We start from the raw sequence: 17,839 nt of genomic DNA on the forward strand, positions 1-17,839 counted from the left end.
ATACTTACGAATGCAAACTGTAGATTCTGTGAAAAGATTTAGGAGTCGATAATATGGTACATGTGCTGTTAGAATGCTCTACGCTAATGCACATACGGAATAGGCTCCTGAGAATGTATATTCATATCGAATAGACAATAAAACTCTGTAAAGTAAGTTCTATACTACTTTTCATGTCAGCAACAGGGCTTAGAGACCTACTTTAAACGCAGTAGGGGGCACAATAGACCCGATGGTCGCAGTGCCACATCCTGTAACAATAATAAAAAAAATCATGTCGGAAATATTTCTGTTTTTATTTATTTACTATGTTTAAACCTCTCTTAATTTATTATCATATCTGTACTTTTATCTTATATATTTAAAGATAAAAACTTCTGTATTAAAAACAATATTTTATATTAATAGTTTATAGCAATAGTTTATGTTTTCAAAAATACGACTTTCATACATCGCTTACGCCTATGTCGATATCTTAACATTACCCATCTATAAAAACTAATTTTTTTAACAAAATACGCATTAATGGGTTTAACTACATGAGTTCGTAGAGAATTAACATCTATGACTAATGCGTACACTCTAAGTCTCGGCTTTCTAAAAAGAAAAACCACATCGATGCTGCTATTCTGAATGGAATAGATGGCGGGGTCCAATATCATGCGATGCATTTGATCTGATTTGACCTATGGCACTGCCACGAGATAAGCGACTTACGACACTTTCAGTAGTTTGTGGAAGTGTGGTGCGACTTACTATGGTTCCACGTGAATTAGCTGTATTATTATTTAAACTAATTTGGCTATTAACCGCATCGCGGCGATCCATCGCAGTACTGTTGACAATAGGTTGATCTCGTGTAAGTCCTTGATTAGCAACTAATTCTCCTTCTGCAACAGTATTAATTCTATTGCTATCGCCAACACCTACATCGCTTTGGTTCTGATTTTGCTCCAAGTTTCTGTGCTGATTGTCTGCCGGATTGCCCTTTATACAAACAAACAATACAATATATATTCACTGGCCAAATTAAATGATGCTAGTGTACTTACTTGTACTTTCCATTTTAAATATATTATAAACAGAAATCCAATCAAACTGGTAAATATAATTAGATAGATGGTGGAAGATCTATACCACCCAGACTCAACGTTTACTTTAGTAATTTCGACTAGAAACGAAAAAATTTGGTTAATTTTTCTGTCCATATTTAAAAAATGAACAGAATATATGTGGCAATTGCCGGCGGGCAATAAAATAAAGAAAACGAACAACTGGCAACGCTGCTAGTTTTGACAGTAGTAGTTGAGTTGAAAAGAGCGAGCGATGTTGACGGGCGCGAGGTGCATTTAAATAATTTTGTTTTATAATTTAATATTATTTTAAATATATTAATAAACTCTATTTATCATTAAATTAAATAAAGTTTTTCCTACATTTGGGGGCTCGACCGGGATCGCGGTGATCGAAAAAGCACGTGAAAATCAAAGCGCACAACATTGTGAAATTAAGTGTTGGGTTTTTTTGGTACAACAAAACTACAATAAAGCAACAGTAAAAAATGGATAAGCATGACGTCAGAAATTTTAGTATGGAGCAATTGAAAACTAAATTGTCCGAGTTGGAACTATCTACTGCTGGAAAGAAATCAGAATTACAAAGCCGTCTTATAGAACATTATGAGGTAAATGTAAAAAATGACGATGTCGACGATGACGAAGTAGCAAGCATACAAACCGTAACTCAGTGTGCGTGTGTTGCAGCTCGGTCTACATTTACTCTGCGTGACGTTGAAGATTCCTTGACTTCATTCTCGGGATCAGATCAACCTACGTTCGAGCAATGGGTAGAAGATTTTGAGGAAAACGCCGCAGCTGTGGAATGGAACGATGTGCAAAAATTCATTTATGCAAAGCAGTTGTTAAAAGGAACTGCAAAATTATTTATCCGCAGTCAACGTAATGTAAACAATTGGAAAATGCTAAAAGAGACGCTGAAGAATGAATTTGCTGTACAAATGTCTGCAATTGATGTTCATCGTGCACTGAGTAACCGACGAAAGCGACATGATGAAAAATTGCTTGAATACCTTTACAGCTTGATGGAAATTGGGAAGGCCACAAAGTTAGATGAAGCAAGTATAATTGAATATTTTATCGAAGGAATACCTGATTCAAGAATGAATAAAGCTGTATTATATTACGCCAAAAGCATCCGAGACTTGAAAGAACAAATTAAAATTTATGAAAAAATTAAAGCACCGAACACGAAGTACCAATGTACCAATGAGAACAAAACCGCGCCAGTGCCATCAAGCAAGCAACAGTCGAATTCAAACAGTATAAAAAAATGCTATTCGTGTGGTGAAGATTCACATTTTGCAAAACACTGTCCAAATAGACGTATAAAATGTTTTAAATGCAACCAAATGGGTCATAGATCATTTGAATGCAAAGTGAAGGTAGAAACTGAAAAGAACGGCGTATCGTTAGCATCAGAAGCAGAACAAACTACTTTGGGCTCATACAGTAATCGTCTTTTTAAAAACCTAGTGATAAATGATTTTCAATTTGCTGCTATAGTCGATACCGGAAGCGATATTAGTATTATCAGATATGACGCGTTGATGAAAATGGGAGACATTGAGTTGAACAAAACATCGAAAAGTTTTATTGGTATTGGAGGAAGCCAGATAACAACGGTAGGCAGTTTCGACAAAGATGTTAGAATTGACGAAGTCATTCTGCGAGTAACATTTCACGTTGCTAAGGAGAGAGACATACTGTATCCCGCTGTACTGGGAAATGACATTTTGAAAAACGTTGATATGATAGTAAACGCTGAGGGAGTCAAATTTGTTAAAAAAACGCAGAAAATGATTCAATACGCGAATGAGGTAAATAACACGAATACGAACGCTACAGGAAAATATCAAAAGAATAATGGAAATGAAAACAGTACAAACAGCGCTTCGATATTAACCGAATTTCAACAAATCTGTCTATCAACACTAATTGATGACGGTGCTGAAGAAATTGAAATTGATGTTGCTCATTTAGGAGGAAACCATAAAGCAGAGATTACCAAACTCATCAAAAACTATAAACCAGGAAATTCAATTGCATCACCGGTGGAAATGAAAATTGTTCTGACAGATGAAGTGCCAGTATATAGCAGACCTAGAAGATTGCCCATAGCAGAACAAAATATAGTTGAAAAGCAGGTAGCAGATTGGCTGAAGGCAGGCATTATCCAACCCAGCAGATCTGAGTATGCGTCGCCAGTAGTATTAGTATCGAAAAAGGACGGAACTAAAAGACTATGTTGCGACTATAGGAAGCTAAATCAAAAAATAGTGCGTGATAATTTTCCAATGACTTTGATTGATGATGTACTTCAACGTTTGGAAAAAGCTAAGGTGTTTACTACATTGGATTTGAGAGATGGATTTTTCCATGTGCCTGTGGAGCTTAGTTCGAGAAAGTACACATCATTCGTCACTCATAATGGCCAGTATGAATTCAGATTTGTTCCGTTTGGTATTTCAAACTCGCCAGCGGTATTTTGTAGGTATATCGCAGCAGCATTTCGTGAATTAATTCAAGATGGAACAGTGGTGATTTATATGGACGATATTATGATACCAACGAAGGACGAATTGGAAGGAATTCAAAAACTTAGAAGAGTGTTAGATTTGGCAAGAACATATGGTCTTCAAATCAAATGGTCAAAATGCCAATTCATGAAAAGAACTGTAGATTTTCTGGGCTACGTAATCGAGAACTCCACAATTAGGATTTCAGCAAAGAAGGTGAAGGCGATAGATGACTTTCCAACGCCACGAGGTAAGACGGAACTTCAGCGATATCTGGGGTTGACGTCGTATTTTAGACGGTTCGTTCCGCAGTATGCGTTGATTGCAAAACCAATGACTGATATGATGGGTAAAAATGCGAAGTTTAAAATTAATGACGAAGCAGAAGCAGCATTTCAACAATTAAAAGTGGCATTAACTAACCCACCAGTTTTAAAAATTTATGATCCGAAAGCATACACCGAGATTCATGCTGACGCGAGTAAGTACGGTTATGGTGCCGTACTGTTACAAAAGGATGCCGATGATGCGCAATTACATCCAGTCCAGTACATGAGTAGGAAAACCAAGCCAGCAGAACAAAATTATCACTCCTATGAATTGGAAGTTCTAGCAATTATCGAGGCATTGAAAAAATGGAGAGTATTCGTTTTGGGTACAAAGATAAGGATAGTGACCGACTGTAATGCCTTCGCAATGACCATGAGAAAAGACGACGTTCCGCAACGAGTAGCAGGGTGGGCCATGTATTTACAACAATTCAATTATGTGATCGAACACCGTACGGGTAGTAAAATGAGACACGTGGATGCGCTAAGTCGTGTGGCCTGTTTATTGATGGAAGATGCGTTGCAGCATAGAATCAAAGAGGCGCAACTGTTGGACGAGTGGATTCGTGCAGTTAGAAAAATTTTAGAGAAGAGTAATTACGATGACTACTATATTAAATGTGACATATTGTATAAAGATCCGAACAAGGAGCTCATGGTGATCCCAGCTGCTATGGAGCAAGAAATAATAAAAATCGCACATCGTCAGGGACATTTCGCTGCGAAGAAAACGCAAGATGTCATTGAGAAGAGTTTCTATATCAAAAATCTAGGCGCAAAAGTGATGACTGTGGTAAAAAGTTGTGTAGAGTGCATCTTAGCGGAAGCAAAACTGGGTAAAAAGGAAGGATTCTTGAATCCAATTGATAAGTCTGATAGACCGCTAAACACTTTTCATATGGATCATGTCGGACCGATGGAAAGCACCCAAAAGCAGTACAACCACATCCTGGTGATCGTTGATGCATTTTCTAAATTTATATGGCTGTATCCGACAAAAAGCACAGGCGCTGATGAGGTCGTGGATAAACTGCGTAAACAAGCAGCAACGTTTGGTAACCCAAGAAGAATTATCACTGATCGCGGGGCAGCTTTCGTGTCTAAGAAGTTTGAGGAGTATTGCAGAGAAGAACTTATTCAACATTTACTAATTGCAACAGGTGTACCGCGTGGAAATGGGCAAGTTGAGAGGATGCATAGAATTGTGGTACCAATGCTGACTAAATACTGCATGGAGAATCCAATGAACTGGTACCGACATGTTGACAAGGTTCAGCAAACGATAAACAATTCACCCCCTCGAAGTACGAATTTTACGCCATTCAAGATACTAACTGGGGTAGATATGCGCGTCAAAGAAGATGAAACCATGCGCAGTATTATGATGGAACATGAGGTTATAGAATTACAAAACGAACGAGATACTATACGGGAAGAGGCTCGAGAAAACATAAGGAAAATTCAGGTCGAAAATCGCAAAACTTACGACACTAAACGAACGACCGAAACGCAACATTCAGAAGGTGATGTTGTGGCTATTAGGCGTACTCAGTTTGGAACGGGGCTTAAGTTGAAACCGAAATTCCTCGGGCCGTATAAAATTGTCGAAAGGCTTAATCATGGACGGTATTCAGTGGAAAAAATCGGGGATACTGCTGGGCCACGAAGAACGTATGCAGTAGCCGAGGATATAAAGAAATGGCACCCCGCATTCGAGGCGAATGCTTCATCAGAATGGCCGAATGTGGCAATTGCCGGCGGGCAATAAAATAAAGAAAACGAACAACTGGCAACGCTGCTAGTTTTGACAGTAGTAGTTGAGTTGAAAAGAGCGAGCGATGTTGACGGGCGCGAGGTGCATTTAAATAATTTTGTTTTATAATTTAATATTATTTTAAATATATTAATAAACTCTATTTATCATTAAATTAAATAAAGTTTTTCCTACATATATTAGAAATATTTTAGAATTAAAAATTTGAATTAAAAATTTTCTTAGAAATAATTTTTAGCTCTTCTTAGAACACTCTCTATTAAGTTTTGTTAACAACTGAAATTTTTTTTTTTAAATTCAAACAGTAATTTTATTTAAAATATTTGATATTTGCTATGACAACTAGATTGAAATTTTGTGAAAATATGACAATATTTTATGCAGTGGATTTTTGATTGAATTTTATTAGATTTTTAACAACGGCGAAGTATAGACCACTTAAACCTGAAGACACGACAGGGTGCGGTTTTAAGAGGAGCAGCATTCATAAAAGATGGAACTGTTATCGATTTTCACATATATTATTAACCATAAAAACGAGAATCAGCTTGTAACAGAAACATAGAATTGAATACTATATTTGTTTGTTTTATTCAGTAATAGGTATTAACATATATACATTTTATGATTCATGATTCTAATTAATTAAATAGTAGAGGTTAGCTTCCTTTTAAGAAACGCAGCTATAGTTACATACTCAAATATAGACGTCAGTAGCTACAGCACCAGATATTGAACGCAGTTATTGATAAGGTAAGAGAGCTGGAATGGGGGCACAGCTCTAAAGATGTCGAGACGAATGGCGAGAAGGAACTAAAACTGACATATCTGTTCAGATACTTTTAATGTGACATTGAATTAATTGTTTTTTTATTTATAATAAAAAACATTTCATTTACATTATATTATATGCTCGGATAACAGAACCTTTCTGTGGAATGGCATTGAATTACTTTATTTTCTAAATAACTTTCCCCTAAAGTAAATTACTTCAAATTTAATTAATTTAATTTTATACTTATTTAGTTATTTTAAGTCATTTAAAAGACTTAAGTAAAAATTTAAGACAATATCTAACATTTAAATTATGCTATATCTTCGTAATAAAATTTATATTCAATTTTTTTTAAAAGAAATATCAAGAAATCCTTGTGCGCATTTTATTTGAATAAATTTTTGTTTGTGACAAGAATAATGTTTAATTAATTGATTGGCATTATAAAATGTATTTCACAGATATCACAATATTCAATTTTGAAATATACTTGTAAGAAAATCATTAGAAATAATATGCATAAGCTTGTCTGACTCTTGGATTATGTGTAAACATGTCCTTTTATCCTGAACCTTTTGTCCATAATTGCAGTTTTCTGTTTGTTGTGTTAACACAAAATTACCTTTAATGGTCATTTTATGTACTTTTTATATACTGTAGATAGATATTTTTAGAAGAAAAATTAGTTGTACTTTCAGAACTTCTTAAATATATAAACGAACAGATAACAAAAATATTCACATTAACTCGTATTTACTGATAGTTTGGTTTATAACTTTAGAAATACCATTTAATCATTTATTTCCTTTTTAAATTTTAAATAAAAAATTAATATTGATTTTAGCAATTATATTATAGTTTTATGTTTTATAACATAATTCGTAAAAATTTTTTTTTATTCTTTAGTAAAAAAAACTCTTTTTCAAAATCTCAATATACTTTTATTCTATACTTTTTGTTTAATTGAGTATTATTATTTTATGATATCTTACACCATATTTACATTATTCCAATCAACTTGACAAATATATAGCAATAAATATATATCATAAACAAAGATGTGCTAATAAAATACATTATGTATTTGTAGACAAGCTAGTTTTTGGGTAGTCTTATCAGAGTCTTATTGCAGCTTAAGAATTTGTATACCAGGAGCTTTTAAGAACATCTGTAAGTTAAAAACTTCAAATCAACTGTAGTTTTTCTAATAATTAGTAGTTAGAAATAGTTTTTTAAATAAATAATTATCGACTCCTTTTTTTTCAACTTCAATAGAACTGTTTTCAAAAATAAAATTTAAAAAAAATTTTGTTGAGGTCAATATTTTTGTTTGGGTTTTTAAAAATTCAGTTCTTAAATCAAATGAACTTCAAATAAAATTTAAAAATAATTATAATTAATTAATTCAATTATTCTACAGCTGGTCCATGAATTTGTTCTAATATAACATAGCAAGTACATTTGTTAATGAACTTTCACAACAAATTAACAAAACTCCAGAAAAATGTGCGAACATAAAAGTCAAGTACAGCTTAGTGTCAGTTGGTTAAGGAGCGCTGACTCTGAGCTTCAAAATTGGCAGGATGCCAGTTCAACCCTTGCTACTTACAATCCCAAACAATTATTTACGAACAATTAAATATAAGAAATAAAGTCAAGACCACCGATAATGGGTATTTGGCAGTACGCGAAACAAAAATTTTTGTTGTTGTAATTCACTACTGTTCGATAAAAACGTGTCTATTGAAAGGCATAGTTTATTTAAAAAAAATATTTTATTAATTAGCAATAATATTGTTAGTTAACTTAGCTTTATACACATTTATAAACCAATAAATCACTGAACTGTGGTATTTGATTTCCAACTTTTATAATTGCAGGACATCCAGTCCTTACATATACAAGGTATTTTCCGAATAAAAATGGGAAAATAAATAAGTTGCATAAATCTTGAAAAGCACATAAATCTTTAATGTTGCGGGTGCTGTGGTGTTGGTTTTCGATTTGCGATTTGCGTGGAGAAAGGACGAACTTACCAAAGGCGTTTTTGCTGAAAAGCTAACAACAGCAAACCACTAGGAAAACAAAAATGTCGTGATATTGCTGGCGGTACTTGGTACAACTCCGTTTCGTCCTTTTGTATTTTTTTTCTAATTTATTTATTTTTTTTTATTTTTTTCGTGTTGATTTTAAGTGGCTTATTTTGTAGTTCGTATATTGAGTTTGTTATTATTTGTGTTATTTTTTAGCATGGCAAACATGCAATTGCGATAGTAAAAACTACAAAGCAAAAGTACTTTTATGATTAACGGCATACTTCGACTTCGACTTCGACTTCGACTTCGCCTTCGAGTCTCTCGGTATAGCACATATTTAACGACAGAACAAAAACGAGCAGTGAGAAAGCAAGGAATTCCTGGCATGTTTTTTCTTGCTTGTCACTTTCTAATACATAGTAAACAATAAATGCAAAGGTCCTTCTAAGTGCAAATTGCTCGAAAGTGTTTTCTTTATGTAAACAATGTTAAAAAAACTTTGAAGAGTTGGAAAATAGTTTAAAATAACTAAATAAGAAGCACATAAGAATGAAACTTTTCTAAGTGCCCAAATGGTTAAAGTTGTTACAAAAATGTTACTGTTACCGTTTTTTGCTCTTAAATAAATTCAAAAAACATTCAGTTACTAACAAAGTGTTACTAACAAAGCTATTGTAAAAATTTGCAATTTCTTTGGCACTTAAAGTCCATAATTTCTTTTACTAACCTGCTTTCAACTTTGCAGTGAGCAATATTTACTTAGCACTTATTTGCACTTTTATTCATATTTCATTCTGTTGAATTCGTAAGCAGATTGTCAATATTTTAGTCTGCTTCCATATTCCATATTGCATTTGTAGCCAACTTAGACGCTTCATGTTTATTTATAATTTTTATTTCTCATTCTGAAGTCCTGTTGCAGTTGCTTACATATTTGCCTGCACTTATCTTTATTAGAACAGCTTGCCACTGTACTGGCAACATTTGAATCCTAGACTTTGTGCAAGTAGTGGTGCATAGTAGTAGTGCGCACACCAAATGCCATCAAAGATTGATATGTTGATGAATTATTATTATGCACAGTTTGTACGAATGATTGCTCTTCAGTGCACAATTGATGGATTATTTTTTATAATTTTTTTGTTGGAAAATATTTACATCCTCCAAGCAAAAAACATAAAATCTAGTTAGCAGCTAACATGGCTGCTAACTAATTCCCTCTAGATTTATTTTATTTTCTTTTTGACTGACGTTGGACCGTGTAGCTCTTTATTTAATATTACTTAAATAACAATCACTTACAATGTAATGTGTAAAATATTATCAAAATACTGTATTTGCGATACAGTGATGAATCCATCAAATACGCCATTAGATGAAAGCACTCTCGAATAGTTTGTTACAACAAATTAATTTAGGCATGTTCATACATAGGTATACATCCATACAAGTAAAACTCTCAATTTCTGAAATAGTTGGAAAAATTTTTACATCAAATTTTCTTATACCAATGTTAATATACCAATGTATGAGAATATGTTAATGAATATCTTAAAATTCTATATTTATACCTATTTATTATTATTATTATTATTGCTAGGGGATGTTAGAGAATTCTGGGTTTAGAGTAGGTCTCTAAGTCCTGTTGCGTCAATAAAAAGTAATATAGAACATACTTTATATAGTTTTATTGCCTCTTCCCGTAAGAATATACATTTTCAGGAGTCAATCCGTGTATACAAAAGTCCGCGCGTACTCTTTAAAGAAATGCATTATATCTGTTTATAAATTTTTTCTAAATTTAACATTGCTCTGTATGATTCAATGATGACTGAATAATACAGATAGACTGAAGTTATCGGTTTTCATTAAGGAGCTTTCTTTCTCATATGTGAATTGAAACCTTAGGTGAGTATAAGATTATCCATATTTTTTTTTGTTTTTTTTTTTTTAATTTTATTGACTGAAACAAATTCCTCTTTAGCTTTAACGAAACATTCAGTATTGTTACAATTTTAATATTTTCCATTCGTAGGAGTCAAGCTTGATAACTGTAAAAACATGTTTTTAATATTATTATAATTCTCTTTTTTAGTCTTTAAAATTTGAAAACTTAAGTGTAAATTTCTTTTTCGATAAAGGAGATTGTTTTGTTTAAATAGCAAAAATTTTGATGAATCTGAAAAATCGAGAGGAGATTTCTCGAAATCTTTATAATTTGGATTAGGCAACTCTCTCGATGAAGAAAAAGATTCGTCGAGAATAAGAAAAGAGAAAGGATGAGAGAATAGGTGGGATGCCGTACAAGAAAAAGGCAGATGTAAAGGGAGTGGTAAAGGGAGAGAGAGGAAGAGAGATGGATAAATATAGAGAGTGAGAGAGCGACATAAGCAGAAAGGGAGACACAAAAATAGAGAAAGAGATAGACGGGAAGCGAGATAGGGGAGAAAAAGACAGCGATTTTTTAAGCAATAGGCATAAAAAAAGAATATGAAAGAAAAATTAGTAAAGCAGCTCATTACAAAATGATTAATTTTTAAACTTCTAATTCAGAATAGGTTTTCCTTAATTAATTTAAAAGACAAGCAGAAATACTTATTTACTTGCATAAAGGACCAAAACAACACGTTACCGGGTTTTGACCTGAAGTAGCACGTGCTCTCCAGGTGATTCTGCAGCTTGTACACCCTATCCAGTCATGGTCACTTCACCGGAGGCACGACCTGCGTTTACGTATTCCTCCTACAACCACCCCTTCAAATACCTTCTGCACTTGAGCATCAGAAATGCACGTATCACAGAAAGCATTTCAAAACTAAGGATGTACCCTAGGATGTTTCCTTTCAAAAACATCTTAAAATAAGAGCACTAGCTCTTGCGTATCGAACTCATAATTTGTGAATATGGAGTCTGTCGCAGGCTCATCCTCAACTGTGATTAATAGCACGCAATATATCAAACTGGAAATCCATTGTAGTAACCTTAAGGTACTAAAAAGGAGTATAGAAAAAGGAGTATAATACCCTTAAGGTACTTCAAAGGAGTATAGAAATTAATATTTCATAAAAAATTCTGTTTTTACATGAAAATTTATATGTTTTACAACTTACTTATATATTTCTTGGAATTTATTTGACTATACTAATATATAAAGTGCCCTCGGCATACTTTAGACTCCATTTCAATCTAATCCTTAACTTCAACATTTACAACTAGAACTAGATTTTTTTCCACATTGACACGATATTTCGCAATAAAGTTTGTCGCCATGCAGTCATCTAAAATGAAAATCGCAAAACATATTTTCCGCTATTTTACTTCAGAGCTTAAAACAAAAACCAAAAAAAAAAGAGAAAAAAACATAAAAACTGAAAAAAACAAGAAAACAACAGGAAACAACTCTAAAAAAATCAAGAAACAAAGTCGAAAATAGCGTAGGACAATCACAGAGAATTTAAAACTATCGTGCGGGCGCTGAGCTATTACAACAATGTAAACACAGCACACATATGAACACACACACACACACACAAACAACAAATATTGGCAAATAAAAGTAAGCAGTAATTTTCTGCTTTGACAAAACACTGATTGCAATACCCAAAAAAAAATAAATAGTAATAACAAATAGCGACAATCCAAAAGCAAAAGCAAAAACAAAATCAAAAACAACATTAACATCAGCTACATTTTGTTGTTGTTGCTATTGTTGGCGTTGGCGTTGGCGTTGTGTGTTTCTGTGTGTTGTTTGCTGAATTCATTGTTGTTCGATGTTATGTGGCGGGCGTCAAAGGGAAGTCTGTGCATTATGCATGTGAATGCGGAAGAAAGTAATAATAAACTTAAATATAATAAAAATAAACTTTTCACATATCTGCAACAAATTGTTGTTGTTCGCCGGAAATGCATGCAATTGTGCATCGATAGAGCATTTACAATATTGACACACATCCAGACACGCACACATACATACATTTTCGCATTGATTACAAGTTTTTGTTAAAGTTGTTGTTGAGTAATAAAAAAATAAAAAAAAGTTTGTGAAAAACTTTCGCAATTTAAATTTTATTAATTTATTATTTTATATTTTTTTTTATTTTGTTAATTTTCTTTGAATAAAAATTAAACATTTTTATAAAACAGACTTGACTTCTTTTTTTCTCTTTCGCTCTTTCACTCACACTCTCTCTCCCATTTTCTTCCCACTCTCCCTTTCTCTCTCTCTTACTGACCAACTCTCTGTCTCTTTTTCCCAGTCTCCCCTCTCTCTCTCTGTCTCTTTCTCTTTCTCTCTCTCTATATCTATATCTATATCTATATCTATATCTATATCTATATCTATATCTATATCTATATCTATATCTATATCTATATCTATATCTATATCTATATCTATATCTATATCTGTATGTCTGCAAAATACAACTTATTAACTTATTATTATATATATTGAATTTTTATCTCTCGTTCACGTAAAGATTTTATAAGGATGAAGCTAATGTTAAACTATACCCATTAACAAAAAATTCATACTCTTCAAGTATTCCATAGATGAAATTTATAAACATAACATCGTTCTTCTCATCGAAGATATATAAATCCTATAAATGCGCTTAAAGGTAATTATTAATTTATTTTATTAAACAATAAATTTTTCTATATATAAAGTACTTATTACTTAACATTTGAACAAATTGTTAATTGTGATTACATGGAGTTGGTAACAACCAGCACCTTTACTGGACCTCTACACTAGCTAGACTTTATCTATATTTATTTGTTACGTGTTATTTTTGAATTTTTTCTACAAATAAAAATTTACATATGTAGTGAATTAGTTAAAGTGTGTGCGAAGATCTTGCCAAAATCTAGTCAGTGCAGACACAGTATTTTTTTTGTTTTTATTAAAAGTTTTAAGTTCTTTGATATGTATATGTGTACATATATATAACATATTAAGAATATACTTATTTAAATTCCAATGAAATGTCATTATTATTTCTAAGGTAATAATTAATTTAAAAAAATTAAAATTTTTTTTTTTATTTTTTTTTATTAATAAAAAAAAAATTTTAAATTAATCTCAATTAATTTTATTATTGGTATTATTGGTTATTATTAGTTAATTATTAATTAATTAATATTGGTATTTTGCTTGTTTTTTTTTTCTTTTGAGTTTCCTTTGTTTGCAAAAACATATCTTCAATAAAACCTGGGATAATTTGCTTATTATCTGTAAGATATTTGTGTAAGCCTTGGATAATAAATTTATCGGAAGGTGAAATAAATGTTATGAAAATGAAATCCTGTCGTTTTCTCATTGCACGATTTACACGTTCCTTATATATTGAAATATCAGTTGGTAGATCGAAATGAAACATAAACCTAGAACGAAAAACTATAGTTACTTTTCATGCACAAATTTACAAATAAACTTACTTAAACGGGGAAAAAGGGAAATTTTTTCCTGAATATTCATAGTCGGTTATAATTTGGAGAGCATCATCTTGAATGTACTTCTCCGTACTAGACCAATCATTCTGTACAAGCAATCAGTTGAAATGAAAGATACTTTTATCAATACGGGAATTCATATTATGTATTGGCTGTAAATATTTTACCTCAGTGATCAATGACTCTACACATTGGGTTGTTAAATTTTTAGTTGCCAAGGTACTTGCTACATCAATAGCCCTTGCCTTATTCAAACAATACACCAGAACTGCTTCACGTGGCTTCAATCCCTTAGCGAAATTGAGCAACTAAAAGAAATTTATTTTCACTTGTGATCAAATATAACAATTCAACAAAATTACCATTTGATACTTATCCTTGTCCGTTCTGGCATATTTGAAATGTTGTTTAATTGATGGACTCAATGCTGGGTCAATAACTGGTGGTGCATTTTCTACGATAATTGGTTCACACATATGCTGCTCAGCAAATGTTTGTAGATATGATGGAAAAGTCACACTCATCATAACAATCTGGCGTACCGGTGGCAACTGGTTTAAAATAAATAAAATGTATTTCTCAAAACCAGCGCACCACATGTCATCTGCACTGTCCAATATGATGTAGCTGAAGAAAGAGATGTCAATTCTCTTGTCTACAATAACATCATAAAAATGGGGTGGTGTGGAAATAATACAGTCGGGATGAGTCCTGTGGAAGGTGCTACATATTTCATAATCACCGAGTATGCTTGAGCTAAAAAGGTTTTTCCAAATGTCAGAAATTTCGGAAACTTTGGTTTTTATGTAACTTACTTATTGCACGAATTAAATTTCTTATACACTTCGGTGATTTTCAAAACACGCTTTTCTTTGGAAGATAGTACTAATAATCGCGGACCCGCGCGATTCCAAGTTCGTGTTTTTTGCGACTGAAAATGTAAAATACTTCCAATAACGTAGCATAAAGTCTTGCCTGAGCGTGTTGGAGATATTCCAATCACGTTCTCTCCACTTAACATAATGGGCAATGCTTGTTTCTGTATGGCAGTTGGATCATTATAACCCAGTTTAAACAATTTTTGTAACATATGTTCGTTATAGATGTGTACGAAGCGTTGAATGGGTTTTGGTATTTTATACAGATGCTCAATATTTGACTTGGATAACCGCGATGCGGTGATGTTATTAACCGTCAAATATTTTTCTACTAGAGTTGGTAGCCAATCTTCAATTTCATCACATTCAATATAAATATTCTTTTTGACATGTGGATGACCTACGCAACTTGGCTAAAATATAGATATTTGCAGCTGTTAAAGTATCACAAAAACTTTTAATTGTCAAATAAATTTGTACTTACGCTTTCGCAATTTTTAATGTTACATAAAGCGCTCTCTTCACTCATTTTGCGATATCTCCAGCTAGTGAAATATAGGAATACTTGAAAATTCTCTAGTACGTCAATAAAAATAGTTGAATTTTTAATTAATTTCTGCGATGAGCAGAAATATTACGGTCATTCAATCTTCGTATTTAGCGTGAGTTTAAAATCCGATGTATGATCGTTGAATGTGAAAATTATTAAATGTTGTGCAAATGTATGGGAAGACTTAAGTAAATGAGAATTATAACCAAACTGTTTGCTGCAGCATAAAAATATTTATAATAGTATGTTATATTCAAATTAGAATGATTAGTATTTAACAGAAAAGTGAAATATAATACAAATATAAGTGTAGTAAAAAGAAATCCATTATTTTCACAACATACATATGATCGCTAGACGACGTTGGAAAGATGAGATTTCGTTCTAAAAAAATCTTTTGATAGTCTGTTAATTGGTTAACTCAGTTTTGTTTCAGCACGCGTCAAAATTAGACACTTGCAAAGAGAAAATACGTCATATTTTACAGTTTTTCTTTTATAAAGGAGAAAACGAAAGTTAGGTGGCTGAAAATTTGTATAGTGTTTATGGTCCTGTAACAGATGTTATAGCAGCTAATCAATCGCAATTTTGAGTTCGTCCATTCCACTTCGGTAAATTCGATGTCAAAGATACGCTACACACTGTAAGGTTAATTTTCGAAAATATTGATGAAATCATGGAAATTTTTGAGTTCGACCGTCCGTAAGCAATGTAAGCACTGTTTCGATTGCCCAAGAACTGAAGATTGCACAAAAAAACCATTTGTGACCATTTCAATAAGACTAAATACAAAAAGAAGCTCGATGTATGGGTGCCACAACAGCTAACGCAAAAAATCCGCATAGACCAACATCTGCAAATCGCTGCAAAATTGTAACAAAATTGACCCATTTTTAAAACGGTTGGTTACTGCTGATAAAAAATGGATCATTTACGACAACGCCAAGCGAAAACTGTAGTGGCCAAGCAAGGATTGACAGCCAGGAAGATTTGCTGTGTGTTTGGTAGGATTGGCAGAGAATCAACTACTATGAACTGCTTCCCTATGGCAAAACTCTTTATTTGTAGCTTTACTGTTAACAATTGGATCATCTGGAGGAAGCAATCGCATAGAAACGGCCAGCTGTGGGCAATAGGTGAGGAATTGTGTTCCATCAGGACAATGCCAGGTCACACATAGATAATGACTCGCTCAAAGCTCCGGTAGCTTGGTTGGAAAGTTCTGATACATCTATTTTATACTCCAAACCTGGTACCAAGTAATTACAATATGTTTCTATCAATGTCTGTCGATTTTATTGCTGAAAAACTCGCTCAATAGAGGCTTGTGAAAATCGACTGTCTCAGTTTTTTGCTAATTGGGACGAAGATTTCTATGAGAGAGACATAATACAATTATCTTCAAAATGGCCACAAATTAACGAACAGAGCAACGCATATTTAACATAAATCGGATTACTCCACCTATGGTAAATGCAAAAAAAAATGGATTTCATTTTACTACACACCTATTATAAATTTAAATATAAATATAAATATATATGTAAGTATAAATATAAATAGATGTGCTTCTTCCATCGGTTTCCAGTTATGGGAAAATTTTTATCTTAAAAGAAAATAGTTCTGCAACAAAATGACAAAAAGTTCTCACTATGTGGGTTCTCCCACCCTTAATAGGGCGAAAGCAATAAGAACACCACATTAAAAATTATATTGACAGCCTTTTCAATAGACAATTCAACTATTTTCTTACTAGACAGTTCGGTAGGCTGTTTTATCTAATATTCAATATATGAAACACTTTTGTAAAAGCTGACAAATGCTTAGCTACATACTAACTCATTATTGCATTACTTAATTAAGAACAAAAATTAATAATAATTAAAACAAATTAATAATTGAAATTAATTAATAACAAAGATTAACAATAATTAAAAGTAATAATAATTATAAGTAATAATAATAAAAGTAATAATAATAAGAATTTATTGATTATTACAATGACAAGAATTAACTATTAAAATTATTAAAAATTAAAACTAATTTATAAATAATAGTATTAATTACTAAAATTAATTAATAATTAAAAGATTAATAATTAAAATGTATTAATAATTACAAGAACTGAATAATAAAAATTTCCTGTTAAAATAATTAATAATTAACACTTATTTATAATTCATAATTTATCTATAATTTATAATATATATATAGTTATAATTTATAATTAATTAATAATTAAAACTACTTATAATTAAAATATATTAATATTTATAATAAGTTAATAATAGAAATTTCCCTTTAAAATAATTAATATTTAACACTAATCTATAATTAAAAGTAGTAATAATTAAAATCAATTAATTATCAAAACAATTATTAATTAAAATTAATTAACAATAACAACAAGTTAACAGTAAAAATTAAGAATTAGAATGAGTAATAATT

At 31.9% G+C, this 17,839-nt stretch overlaps 2 protein-coding genes across 2 annotated transcripts; both read right to left on the reverse strand.

Moving 5' to 3' along the window:
* Nucleotides 1-416: 416 nt before the first annotated feature.
* On the reverse strand, nucleotides 417-1,219 carry LOC119689303. The gene is made up of 2 exons (XM_038104103.1): nucleotides 1,053-1,219; nucleotides 417-987 (listed from the first exon to the last, which is right to left on the reverse strand). The coding sequence occupies exons 1-2, from the start codon at nucleotides 1,206-1,208 to the stop codon at nucleotides 625-627; spliced, it is 519 nt and encodes a 172-aa protein (XP_037960031.1). The 5' UTR covers nucleotides 1,209-1,219; the 3' UTR covers nucleotides 417-624.
* Nucleotides 1,220-11,695: 10,476 nt separating this feature from the next.
* Nucleotides 11,696-15,370, reverse strand: LOC119687410 (probable ATP-dependent RNA helicase DDX53). Its single transcript, XM_038101708.1, has 7 exons — nucleotides 15,326-15,370; nucleotides 14,779-15,254; nucleotides 14,326-14,719; nucleotides 14,131-14,271; nucleotides 13,949-14,049; nucleotides 13,665-13,894; nucleotides 11,696-11,787 (listed from the first exon to the last, which is right to left on the reverse strand). The coding sequence occupies exons 1-7, from the start codon at nucleotides 15,368-15,370 to the stop codon at nucleotides 11,696-11,698; spliced, it is 1,479 nt and encodes a 492-aa protein (XP_037957636.1).
* Nucleotides 15,371-17,839: the final 2,469 nt, after the last annotated feature.

The sequence above is a fragment of the Teleopsis dalmanni genome, chromosome X, assembly GCF_002237135.1.
Source record: "Teleopsis dalmanni isolate 2A chromosome X, ASM223713v2, whole genome shotgun sequence".
NCBI classification, from domain to species: domain Eukaryota; kingdom Metazoa; phylum Arthropoda; class Insecta; order Diptera; family Diopsidae; genus Teleopsis; species Teleopsis dalmanni.

Excerpts from the sequence above, each read along its gene's own strand:
- LOC119687410 (XM_038101708.1), bottom strand. The coding sequence starts at position 15,370 with ATGAGTGAAGAGAGCGCTTTATGTAACATTAAAAATTGCGAAAGC. Across the intron at positions 15,255-15,325 it reads ACATTAAAAATTGCGAAAGC|CCAAGTTGCGTAGGTCATCC; the intron begins GTAAGTACAAAT and ends TCTATATTTTAG. Across the intron at positions 14,050-14,130 it reads TAGAGTCATTGATCACTGAG|AATGATTGGTCTAGTACGGA; the intron begins GTAAAATATTTA and ends TTGCTTGTACAG.
- LOC119689303 (XM_038104103.1), bottom strand. The coding sequence starts at position 1,208 with ATGGACAGAAAAATTAACCAAATTTTTTCGTTTCTAGTCGAAATTACT. Across the intron at positions 988-1,052 it reads ATTTAAAATGGAAAGTACAA|GGCAATCCGGCAGACAATCA; the intron begins GTAAGTACACTA and ends GTTTGTATAAAG.